The sequence below is a fragment of the Saccopteryx bilineata genome, chromosome 10 (assembly GCF_036850765.1).
Source record: "Saccopteryx bilineata isolate mSacBil1 chromosome 10, mSacBil1_pri_phased_curated, whole genome shotgun sequence".
NCBI classification, from domain to species: domain Eukaryota; kingdom Metazoa; phylum Chordata; class Mammalia; order Chiroptera; family Emballonuridae; genus Saccopteryx; species Saccopteryx bilineata.
This window is the reverse complement of record NC_089499.1, coordinates 45,262,286-45,272,947: the sequence shown is the minus strand read 5'-3', so window position 1 is coordinate 45,272,947 and position 10,662 is coordinate 45,262,286. Positions and strand designations below refer to the sequence as shown.

The window sequence follows — 10,662 nt, the reverse complement described above, 5'->3', positions numbered from 1 at the left end:
AAAGTCTTACCATCAATAGAAATGTTTGTGTTTCTGAGTCACAATGGTCTACATATAGTGATCAAGTTCTGATGTAATTACACCCAAGCATTTACATACGGAAATACAAATGATTATAATTACTTTCCTCTTGTTTATATATTCTGTATTAGAATTAAGTTGTCATTATATACATTTTAATTATATGTAGAGACATTAATTTCACTTCAGGATAGTAAAGGGGGCATTTTTTATAAAAAGGAAGTAATGGATTTGATAGGGTTGACTTACTGACTCAGATGCCAGCCGTAATACAAGGCAACTTGCATAGATGAAAAATTAAATAGCTAAAGATGACAAATGTGTTTCCAATTCACTGTTAAAATAAAACTCAACACTGTTGAACCCAATGGAAAGACCAGTTCAATGCTTAACTTTTGTGTTGGAACCCCTAATTAAATGTCACAGCTTGTTGTTTTGGCTGAAACTTTCAGATGGCTATGCAGATGCGCTGACATCTTTGCAGGGTGGGTAGGAGCGGAGCTGCTTCGTCCCGGTCCCTCCTCATTTCCCTCCGATGCTGATGTGGGACAGAAACAGCTTTGTTAGGTGGCCGACGAGCAGTCCTACTGAGGAAAATCAGTTTATTACCACTTTCCTCCACTTTTCATTTACATACTGTCACACTGACTAAAATAATTCATCATTTTAATTATTTATCTTCACTTTAAGCCAAATATTTGCTTCACTTTTTATAGGTATAACCTTTTAAAAAGGTCTAAAACCTGTTAAAATAGTTCATTGCCCATGACAAACACATTCAAATGGTCAAACATATTTGTATATTGTAATTAATTTTTCAGTGGACAGTTATAAAAATATATAATAAAGCTAAAATTCCCAGAGAAATCTAATGGTAGCCAATGCAAATGCATACGGAACCCTGTTTTATCAATTTATGTTTTTAACATTTTCTTATATATCCACATTTTTTAGATATAAAGATTGCGATTCACTAACTCTGAAACTACAGAAGTAAATAGTTAAGATGTAAAGATTTTAGCTTTTTAAATTCTTAGCAGCGGCCTCTATTATGGAAAAAATCAAAATGAATTTGTGGTCCAAAAATTGTTACAAGATAACCTCCATTAGATGTAAATGAGTTGGATAAGATTTAAGTATTTTCTCACATGTATATGTTTCCAGGTAATAAAATTAAAATGTTCTTATTACCAAATGAAAGAACATAGTTTTTTCAAACAAAAGCATTTACTTGACAAATCAGTTTATTAACATCAAGTTTAAAGTTGTGAATAAAATCACAATAATGAGAATTCAAATGAAGTAAACAGAATAAATCATTTATTAAAACACTGTGTAATAAAATAAAAAAAATTTTGATCCAATACTATAGTGGTAAACATTTCCCCCTCATTAACAGTTCACCTAAGAACAGCCAAATTACATCATAATCTGACAAAAACTTGAAGATACTTGTCCTTTACCACTGAACAACTGAGCAGTGAGGTGTGCAGACCTAGGGTTTGGGACTGAGTCAAGGATAGAGAATGATAACCTCAAAGACGATCAAAATCCAGATGCCCAAAGATTAAATTTTATTTACTCCACTCATAGGGCCAAACTTAAAACTGTCATATCAAGTAAATATTTCATCAATCACCCCCTTCTTGGTCTAAAATAAATACCAGGAACAAATTAAGGATGAGTTGAGCTTTAAACTGAACTTTCTTACTGTAACACTGTCATTTTTATATCTGACCCACCACAGCATGCAAAAAGTTCTCTAAATGGAACTGCTTCTACAGCCCCTTGGATATCCGTAAGTAAATGATAAAGGTCACTCGATTTGTAGTTCTCTCCTCTATAGCACTTCTAAGCAGTGTGACACATACCAGGGATAGGAAAGACCATTTTTAATAAATTATCTTCTTCATTGTAGAGAATTTCTGAAAATAAAATGGACAAAATGCTAACACATGCCTTTGATGTGTGTCTTCAAAGAGTCGAGATCCATCTCCTCCTATTTGAAGGATTAGTCCCCAAGTGTCCTCGCCTTTGTGGGGCACTTGGTAACGTGATCCTCCAGGGCCCCAGACAAGCACTATAAAGGCCTCCAGAACCCTCATTTGCCGATTCTTTGGACCACCCAGTCTTGCTGGCAGAGAGGGCAGCGATTGTTCTGTTTCACCCACAGGGACATGCAGCAGTTATGGAAGGAATGATTGCATTCTCCCCACACCACTAAAAGGAAAAATAAAAAGATTATTTGATATTACACATTTCAATTTAAATTACTGAGCTGAAATATATAGCTTATTTTATATTATAAATAATAGTCATGATTCATAATCTCAAATAAAGAGGGTAAATTGGTCAAAAAGAATTTTTCCTACCTATAAAGCCAATCAATACCTATAAAAAATTAAAAACTGCTTGATAAGGCGGTGGTGCAGTGGATAGAGCGTTGGCCTGGGACGCAGATGACCCCGGTTTGAAACCCCGAGGTCACTGGCTTGAGCCCGGGCTCATCTGGCTTGAGCGAGGGATCACTGGCTCAAGTGTGGGATCATAGACATGACCCCATGGTTGCTGGCTTGAGCAAGGGGTCACTAACTGTGCTGTAGCATCCTCCCCCCTTGGGTCAAGGTATATAGGAGAAAGCAATCACTGAACAACTAAGGTGCTGAAACAAAGAATTGATGCTTCTCGTCTCTCTCCCTGTCTGTCTGTCCCTATCTGTCCCTCTCCCTAATTCTCTGTCTCAAATAAATAAATAAACAAAACAAAACAAATAAAAAAAACCTTTGCACATGTAAAGTTTGTGCTTAGGGGGCTTTCCATCACTGTACTAGACTCTAGATTAGGGGTCCCCAAACTTTTTACACAGGGGGCCAGTTCACTGTCCCTCAGACCGTTGGAGGGCCGGACTATAAAAAAAATATAAAAAAATCCCTATGCACACTGCACATATCTTATTTTAAAGTAAAAAAAAAAAAAACGGTATCAAATACAGTATTTAAAATAAAGAACAAGTAAATTTAAATCAACAAACTGACCAGTATTTCAATGGGAACTATGGGCCTGCTTTTGGCTAATGAGATGGTCAATATGCTCCTCTCACTGACCACCAATGAAAGAGGTGCCCCTTCCGGAAGTGCAGCGGGGGCCAGATGAATGGCCTCAGGGGGCCGCATGCGGCCCGTGGGCCGTAGTTTGGGGACCCCTGCTCTAGATGATGTGGTGGCCCCAAGTCCCTACATAGTTCTGTATGCTGTCTTCCTGAAATCAGGAGATTAAAGGACTTGAGCTCTCCTTAGATCCTGGACTTCTCAGTCATGCATGCACTGACCTTGGAGATGTTTTGCGCTTTATTTTACTAAAAAAATATCCTCCCAATTTTTATTTACCAAGATAAGAGTTTTAAATGTTTTCAGTTCATTGTAGGCTGTTATAAAATAGATGACATGCTTCTAAATATTATCTGCTGTACCATCTACTGAGCTGTTTACCTGGAAGTGGTGATAAGCTACTTCCAGGTCAAGTTATCAATAAGCAGTGCAATTCCTCAGGAGACAAACAATGAAATTTTCCAAGTGGCTGTTTGGAAAAAGAGGTCTCTTTGTGATCAAAGAAAGCTAGCCTACACCTTACAATTCCCAAATTAATATTCTTTAAACAAACAGCATGACAGAAAAATTTTCAGCCAAGGGAAATCACCCACAACCAGGACTATAATACCAAATGTTAGCTTCATTTATCCTTCCCTTGATCAACTGAGCTATATAACAGAACAAGAAAGACATAAGAATAAAAGAAAAAAGGAAAAACAACTCCTTAAAATTGGCTGTAGGGGGTAGAAAGCAAGGGGGAATTATTCTTGTGTTTCAGGAAGAAGCAAGACTTGAGCAAAACAGCATAAATCATTAATAAGAAGCTGTACGTAAACACCAGCACAAAGCACAAAGTTAACCTTTCATTCCAGAAAAATGTTTGAACACTTTGATATAGCAATCTAGAAGTGACGACTTCAAGAATTAGGGCATACAAACCTTTGAAATGTTTAACACATTTAGCCTAAGACAACTTTTATAGTGCTAGACTATAAGGAAAATTTAATAGATTTTTATATACAAACTACATTCTCAAAAAAGATCTATAATTTTTTCTACTTTAGTTGAAAAGTTAAACACTATAAGAATACTGAAAATGGAAATGCTTCATTATAATAGAACTCTACCAAAACGGACCTATAATGTATTCAAAATTTAAATGTTTTGCCAAATTCCTTCTTATATAATTTTGTAGAAGACAATTATTCATTTTTTGATTATCAAAATGTTTACTATACCCAGGTTTAAAATACTTACATAGCCAATTCTTAATTACAGGGAATAAAAAAACTTGCAGATTACGCCATTATGACCTTTTGAGAACCAATACATTTTATATTAATAATGGAACCACTGCTTTACAGTTTATTTTTGTATATTGATAAAGTCAATCTTAATAGCAAATTGAAACATCCCACTGAGAGAAAACCTTCAGTTGAAAAAGCAAGAGAAAGAAATTACAACATACCAACACAATCCTCTTGTTTGTTTTCAGCTTGACATCTAAGACAGGCATCTAAAAGTAAACAAACAGCAATGCTCGTTCTGATGCTCAGAATGCAACTTTTAAAACCCAGACATTTCAAAGTAAAATAAAAGCCCAGAGGATTAGAGATGGAGATAAAAGACTCATAATATTAATTTCTCATCTGACATAACTGTTTAATGATGAATAAAGTACAAAGCACTCTACTAATTTACTTATGACCAGGAGCAATTTTACAGGCCTTTTTTTTTTTTTAATTTACTTATGACAGGAGCAATTTACTGACTCTTTATTTTTACAAGCTCTGATGAAAAGATGTCCTGACAGCGGACACAACCACTAGAGAAAAATATGCCGTTCTCCATTGTATTAAAATTTATAATCTCACTGGGCATATTCACATAGCTCAATCTTAGGGGTAGTGTATTTTCAAGACACACTTTTAAATAACCTATGCACTTGGGAATATAAAGTACAGCATGAGGAACAGTCAACAGTATATCTACTATGTATGATGCCAGGAGGGTACTGGAAATATTGGGAAAACACTGCAAAGTATATTGCTATTAAAAAAAAAAAGATTATATAACCACTATGCTTACACCTGAAACTAATACAAATAATACTGAATGTAAACTGTAATTCAATAAATAAAATTTAAAAATTAAATAAGCCACGCATAAATTTTATGTACATATTTGCTTAGACACACATAAAGAAACTCTAGAAGAATACCCACAAAACTAATAATAAAGTTTACCTAAAAGGGGATTGAACAGGAAGAATTTATTATTGTATACTGTCTTAAATTTTTGAATTATATGACTGTATGAGCTATAGAAAAAATTAATTAAAATTAATTTAAAATACTTTCTAAAAACCAGGAGTTTTTTTCTTCTAAGGAAATGCTCCCTTTACATGTAAGTCTGAGTCCAAAGCATTTACCCAACAATGGCAAAGTATTTTAAGAAATTACTTGGGAGTAAATACTAGGAATGGGAACCTAAAGTATACTTTTATGAAGGAGGTAATATAGAGTGTTTCAGGGACTAATGAAATAGATTCATTCACTAGCTAGAAGAGTCAAGGTTGGGTAGAAGGAAGTTCAAACCAACAGAAAAAAAGTTTTAAACATAAACTGGAGAAAAATAATTCTGTAAAAATAGATACACGATGGAGCTGAAGCCTGCTTCTTCTTACACTGGAGTATGTGCAGGCATTCGTTTGCTTCTCTCTGTATGTTTTTACCCTAAAAAAACACACCACCCTGCCTCTTCAGTGTGGACTAAAAACCACTACTGCCTCCTGAGACTTTCTTCAATTCCACAATTACTAAGCACCCACTCTGTGCAAGGAGTTATGCACTGGGGACACCAAAGTGACCAAGTCTGGGTCCCTAGTCTCCAAAGCAAATGGGGATAGACAGGCAAACAATTAAGTATCTTAAGGATCATAATGTAACAGTGGTGATAAGGCTCTGGTTCTGTGCAATCACAGAATTAGATTCTATGATCCCAACTGCCTTTTTACAAATTAGGAAAAGAAGGCCCCAAAAGGATGCGTCCAATGCCCACCTTACACACACACACACACACACACACACACACACACACACACACGGGCAAGGGTCACTCTGGCTCTTTATAACTGAGCAGTACAAGCGAAACCAGTCCTCTTCCTCAGCAGCACTTGCTCCTTTCAGAGTGAAGGAGGGGAGCGGAAATCAAGACAGTTAACCAAATCAGAATGGGCTGACAGGCAATTCTTGCATCAAGAAGCCATGATAAATCAGTGTATTTGAGAGAGAAAATCCAAATAGTAAGGAAGTGAGATTAAGTGGGCTCTTTTTGTAGGATCGAGAAATCTCTAAACTATGCTTATAGTTATGATTTAGATTATCAAAAACTGATCTAATAGAAAAAATTCCCAAAGTTTCAGATAAAAGAAAAAAGTTTCTTTTGATGACATTCCTAATATCTGAAACAGCACATTTCTAAGGAGTACAATAACACTGACACCTTTTAGACCGATGCTAGGGTAAGGACTGGGAAGTCTGAATAACAAACATCCTTCTGCTGTCACCTGACCACTCAGTGGATTTTAACACCTCATTAACAAAATATACTATAAAGGTCTAGTTCAGAATACTTTACTGACTTCAAAGTATAGTTGCTGTAAATCTGCAACATTAATCCACAGCAGCAGAACACTTGCTGTAATTAGAAAGTCAATATGAATGGGAGCCATTTATAACTCATACTCTGACTTACTTTAAATATCCCAAGTAAAGTTGATTGGTTGCAAAATTTCAACCATTACTTTAAATTCTCCATTTCTACTTACTAGATTAAAAAATTTCTCTTTGGGGAGAAAAATAAAATGCCTTTTTAGGAACATTCTTCTTTTTTATACTAAAGGAAATTTAAGGGACAAAATTTTTAGCATAGCCTGTCTTGCTAAGGAACAAAAAAATGAAGTCACCTGTGTAAGTTAAAAATACTAACCAGCTCTGGCCCGGTGTGTGGAAGTTCCGGGTTCAATTCCCAGCCAGGGCACACAGGAGAAGCGCCCATCTGCTTCTCTGCCCCTCCCCCTCTCCTTTGTCTCTATCTCTCTCTTCCCCTGCCACAGCCAAGGCTCCATTGGAGAAAGGTTGGCCCGGGCGCTGAGGATGGCTCCTCCAGCTCAGGCACTGCAATGGCTCCAGTTGCAACAGAGCAACACCCCCTAATGGGCATGCTGGGTGAATCCTGGTTGGGTGCATGCGGAAGTCTGTCTCTCTACCTCCCTGTTATTCACTAAAGAACAATACAAAAAACAAACGAAAAAGCCAACCAAACTGGAAATTAACATTCTAGTTCTTAAGGGGTGGGGTATGTGTGTTAAGGGGACTGTATTGCAAGCCAATAAACTGGGTACTTTTAAAACCTAATCTGCGTCTGACCAGGCGGTGGCACAGTAGAGCGTAGGACTGGGACACGGAGGACCCAGGTTCATAACCCTGAGCTCGGAGGGGCTCATCTGGTTTGAGCAAGGCTCACCAGCTTGAGTTCAAGGCTGCTGGCTTGAGCAAGGGGCACTCGGTCTGCTGTAGCCCCCCGCCCCCCTCAAGGCACATAAAATGAGAAAGCAATCAATGAACAACTAAGGTGCTGCCACGAAGAACTGATGCTTCTCATCTCTTTCCCTTCCTGTCTGACACACACACACACACACACACACACACACGCACACAAATATATTATATATGATATATAACTTGCATTTAAAGAGCACCTCTTTTTCAAGGTGGTCTGAGATCTTAAAACAGAAACCATAGAAAACAAAATAGGATGAAGCCATTCTGAAAGGTTTCACTTGCTCCAATACTTTTATTCAAAATATCACAGAGAACCAGATAGAAGGTGACCGAAGACAATTTGACTTTGGGTGATGAGTATGCAACATAATCAAACATCAAAATTACCTGGAGATGTTTTTTCTGAACCTATGTACCCTGATTGATCAATGTCACCCCATTAAAATTTTTTAAAAAATCAAGAGAGAAGATTATTTGTAGAAAAGTGTTCCTCACCAAGGCATGAATGAGTCAGAGCAGGGCCGTATCTTTTCCAAGTATTTTATGACAGGGAGGGGCCGGCATGAAGATTAAATTTTGTGTTTCTAAGTAATGGGCTTACATTATTCAATTCCCACAAAACTTATTCTTGAACCACAATGTACTCCTTCCAGCCAAGCGAGTGCCGCCCGACCTGTCTTGAATCATCCAGATTTAAAAGCCAGAGGCAGGGCAGTAGTCGCTAAGACACAAATGCAAGGGCTGGGCACACTTTCCTTCCCTGCAGCTCTCAAGAGCAGACTGAGGGTGTCGTTTTCGTGGAAGATTACCAGAGCATCACTTTGGTGTGTGACCAGAACCAATAAAGCGCTGTGCGGCGTCAGGGCTTCCCCTCGACCCCTCTGCGGTCTGCTTTCAGGACGGGGCTGGGGGCTGGCCGCCCTACCCGGGCGGTTCCTCCCGCCGCCCAGCAGCCCACACAGCCGCAAGTGTTCCACACCCATCGCTACCTGAAATTATCTTAAGTCCTCAACTCACTGCCCGTTCCTCTCGCTAGAACTCGGCTCCAGGCGGCAGCCACAGCCAGGGCGTAGCCCCCGCCCCCAGGCCTCCGGACAGGGGTCTCCCCTCGCTCTCGCCAGTCCCCGCCCGGAACCAGCGCCGCCGAGGCCGGAGCGCGGCCCGGGCCTCGCGTGCAGCGCTTACCCATCACCTGGACCCTGCAGATGGCGCACGTATCGCACTCCACGTCCCAGCTCCACATGGCCACCGCGTTCCACTTCTTCAGAGAGAACATTTTATCGCCTCCCGATTTGGAGCCTGCACTCCCGGGGTGAGAGGACAGGGCGCAGGGCTCTTCGCCGTCTTCCACGTCGGCCATAGCGGCAGGCGCTGAGCCGGTGGCCGAGACGTTGGATCCGGGAAGGTGGACGGTTATGGCGGCTCCGTGGGGCCGCCCGACAGGCCACAGCGCCGCCTGCAGGCCGCCGGCCACTGCGGTGCCTGGGACAGAGGCCGCCTGCGATTGGCTGGCGCGGGCCCGTGACGTCACATTACGCCAGCGCTCTGCCGTCGTCTTCCCTTCCCTCTTTGCGTGCTGCGCGACCTGGAAGGTTGAGGGACTTGGGGCGACAGCCAGCCGAATTTGCCTAATTTCTGTGGATAGTTACTGTCGTGATTGCACGGGGAAACAGGTTGTCCTACCTTATGCCTTTATGAAACTTGCCACTCTCAGAAATTACCTTGTTAATGTATCCGTTTGTCGTCCCTCACAAATGAAAACTGCTAATACAAGGGACCATGTCTTTATCACCACCTTGTCCTCCGTACCAAAAAAATGTCTGGCTACAGAAGGCCCAATTATTCGTTGAGTGAAGGAACTTCATGAGCTTCTAGAAGACCCCTTTACACTTAAAAATTACTGGAACCCCAAAGAACTTTTTTTTTTCTTCCATTTTTCCGAAGCTGGAAAGGTGAGGCAGTCAGACAGACTCCCGCATGCGCCCGACCGGGGTCCACCCGGCATGCCCACCAGGGGGCGATGTTTTGCCCCTCTGGGGCGTCGCTCTGTTGCATCCAGAGCCATTCTAGCGCCTGCGGGAGGGAAGAGAGAGACAGAGAGGAAGGAGAGGGGGGAGGGGTGGAGAAGCAGATGGGCGCTTCTCCTGTGTGCCCTGGCCGGGAATCGAACCCGGGACTCCTGCACGCCAGGCCAACGCTCTACCGCTGCCAAAGGACTTATATATATTTTAAGAAATTAAAATGGAGGAAAAGATTTAAATGTATTAATTCATTTAAAAATAACTAATAAACCCATTACAACTTATCATTAGAACAATGACATCACATCATGTAGCTTCTGGAAAACACTAGACTCATGGAAAGAAAAGAGAAATAGCCCTGAATACTGTTATGCAAGTCGTTTTGATCTCTGAAAGGATCCAGGCAACCCTGAAGATCACTCTTTGAGATTCTTAATCTGGTTTAACCTCATCCTTTTATATGTAGGAGAAGTGAGGTCCAGAGAAGTAACTTAAAGAGCCCACTGCTACTACACCATGGTTACTGTTTTGAGACCAGCATTCTTCTATTGCTAGCTTAGGGTCATATAATTATGTTCTCACAAGCAAAGTAGACAACATTTTTGTTTAAAAGATAAGAACGCTGAGGCACAGAAGCCTAAGGAGATGCCTGATTACCATCACCGTCTAGGGGTGAACACTTGCCGTGTCAGAGTTGGGATTCAGAGCCTCCCACCTCTTAATGAGCCTCACATCATCCCCTCATCTCTAGGTGCCAGACCTTCTGACTGGGTAGGTGCTAACCAAGCTCAGGGAGTCTAGCAAAGGAGACAAGAATGCATCAATACATAAAAATATAAATATGAACAGGATCACATTTGACTAGATGCTAATGTGTGCTGTTTGTTAAGTGGCCTGTTAAGTGCTGTAAGGGACAGAAATGTTCCTAAGGACTGATGCAGTGAGGTAAAAAGCCTCATGGAAGAA

At 40.4% G+C, this 10,662-nt stretch overlaps 1 protein-coding gene across 2 annotated transcripts; it reads right to left on the bottom strand.

The window, feature by feature from the left end:
* Nucleotides 1-1,319: 1,319 nt before the first annotated feature.
* Nucleotides 1,320-9,134, bottom strand: RNF7 (ring finger protein 7). 2 transcript variants are annotated; one of them, XM_066245625.1, is made up of 3 exons: nt 8,868-9,134; nt 4,579-4,626; nt 1,320-2,241 (listed from the first exon to the last, which is right to left on the bottom strand). In XM_066245625.1, exons 1-3 carry the CDS (start codon nt 9,033-9,035, stop codon nt 2,185-2,187), a joined length of 273 nt encoding a protein of 90 aa, XP_066101722.1. In that variant the 5' UTR covers nt 9,036-9,134; the 3' UTR covers nt 1,320-2,184. The 2 variants fall into 2 exon arrangements, with proteins under 2 accessions (XP_066101722.1, XP_066101721.1); XM_066245624.1 differs by having other exon boundaries at nt 8,861-9,125.
* Between the last annotated feature and the right edge of the window lie 1,528 nt (nt 9,135-10,662).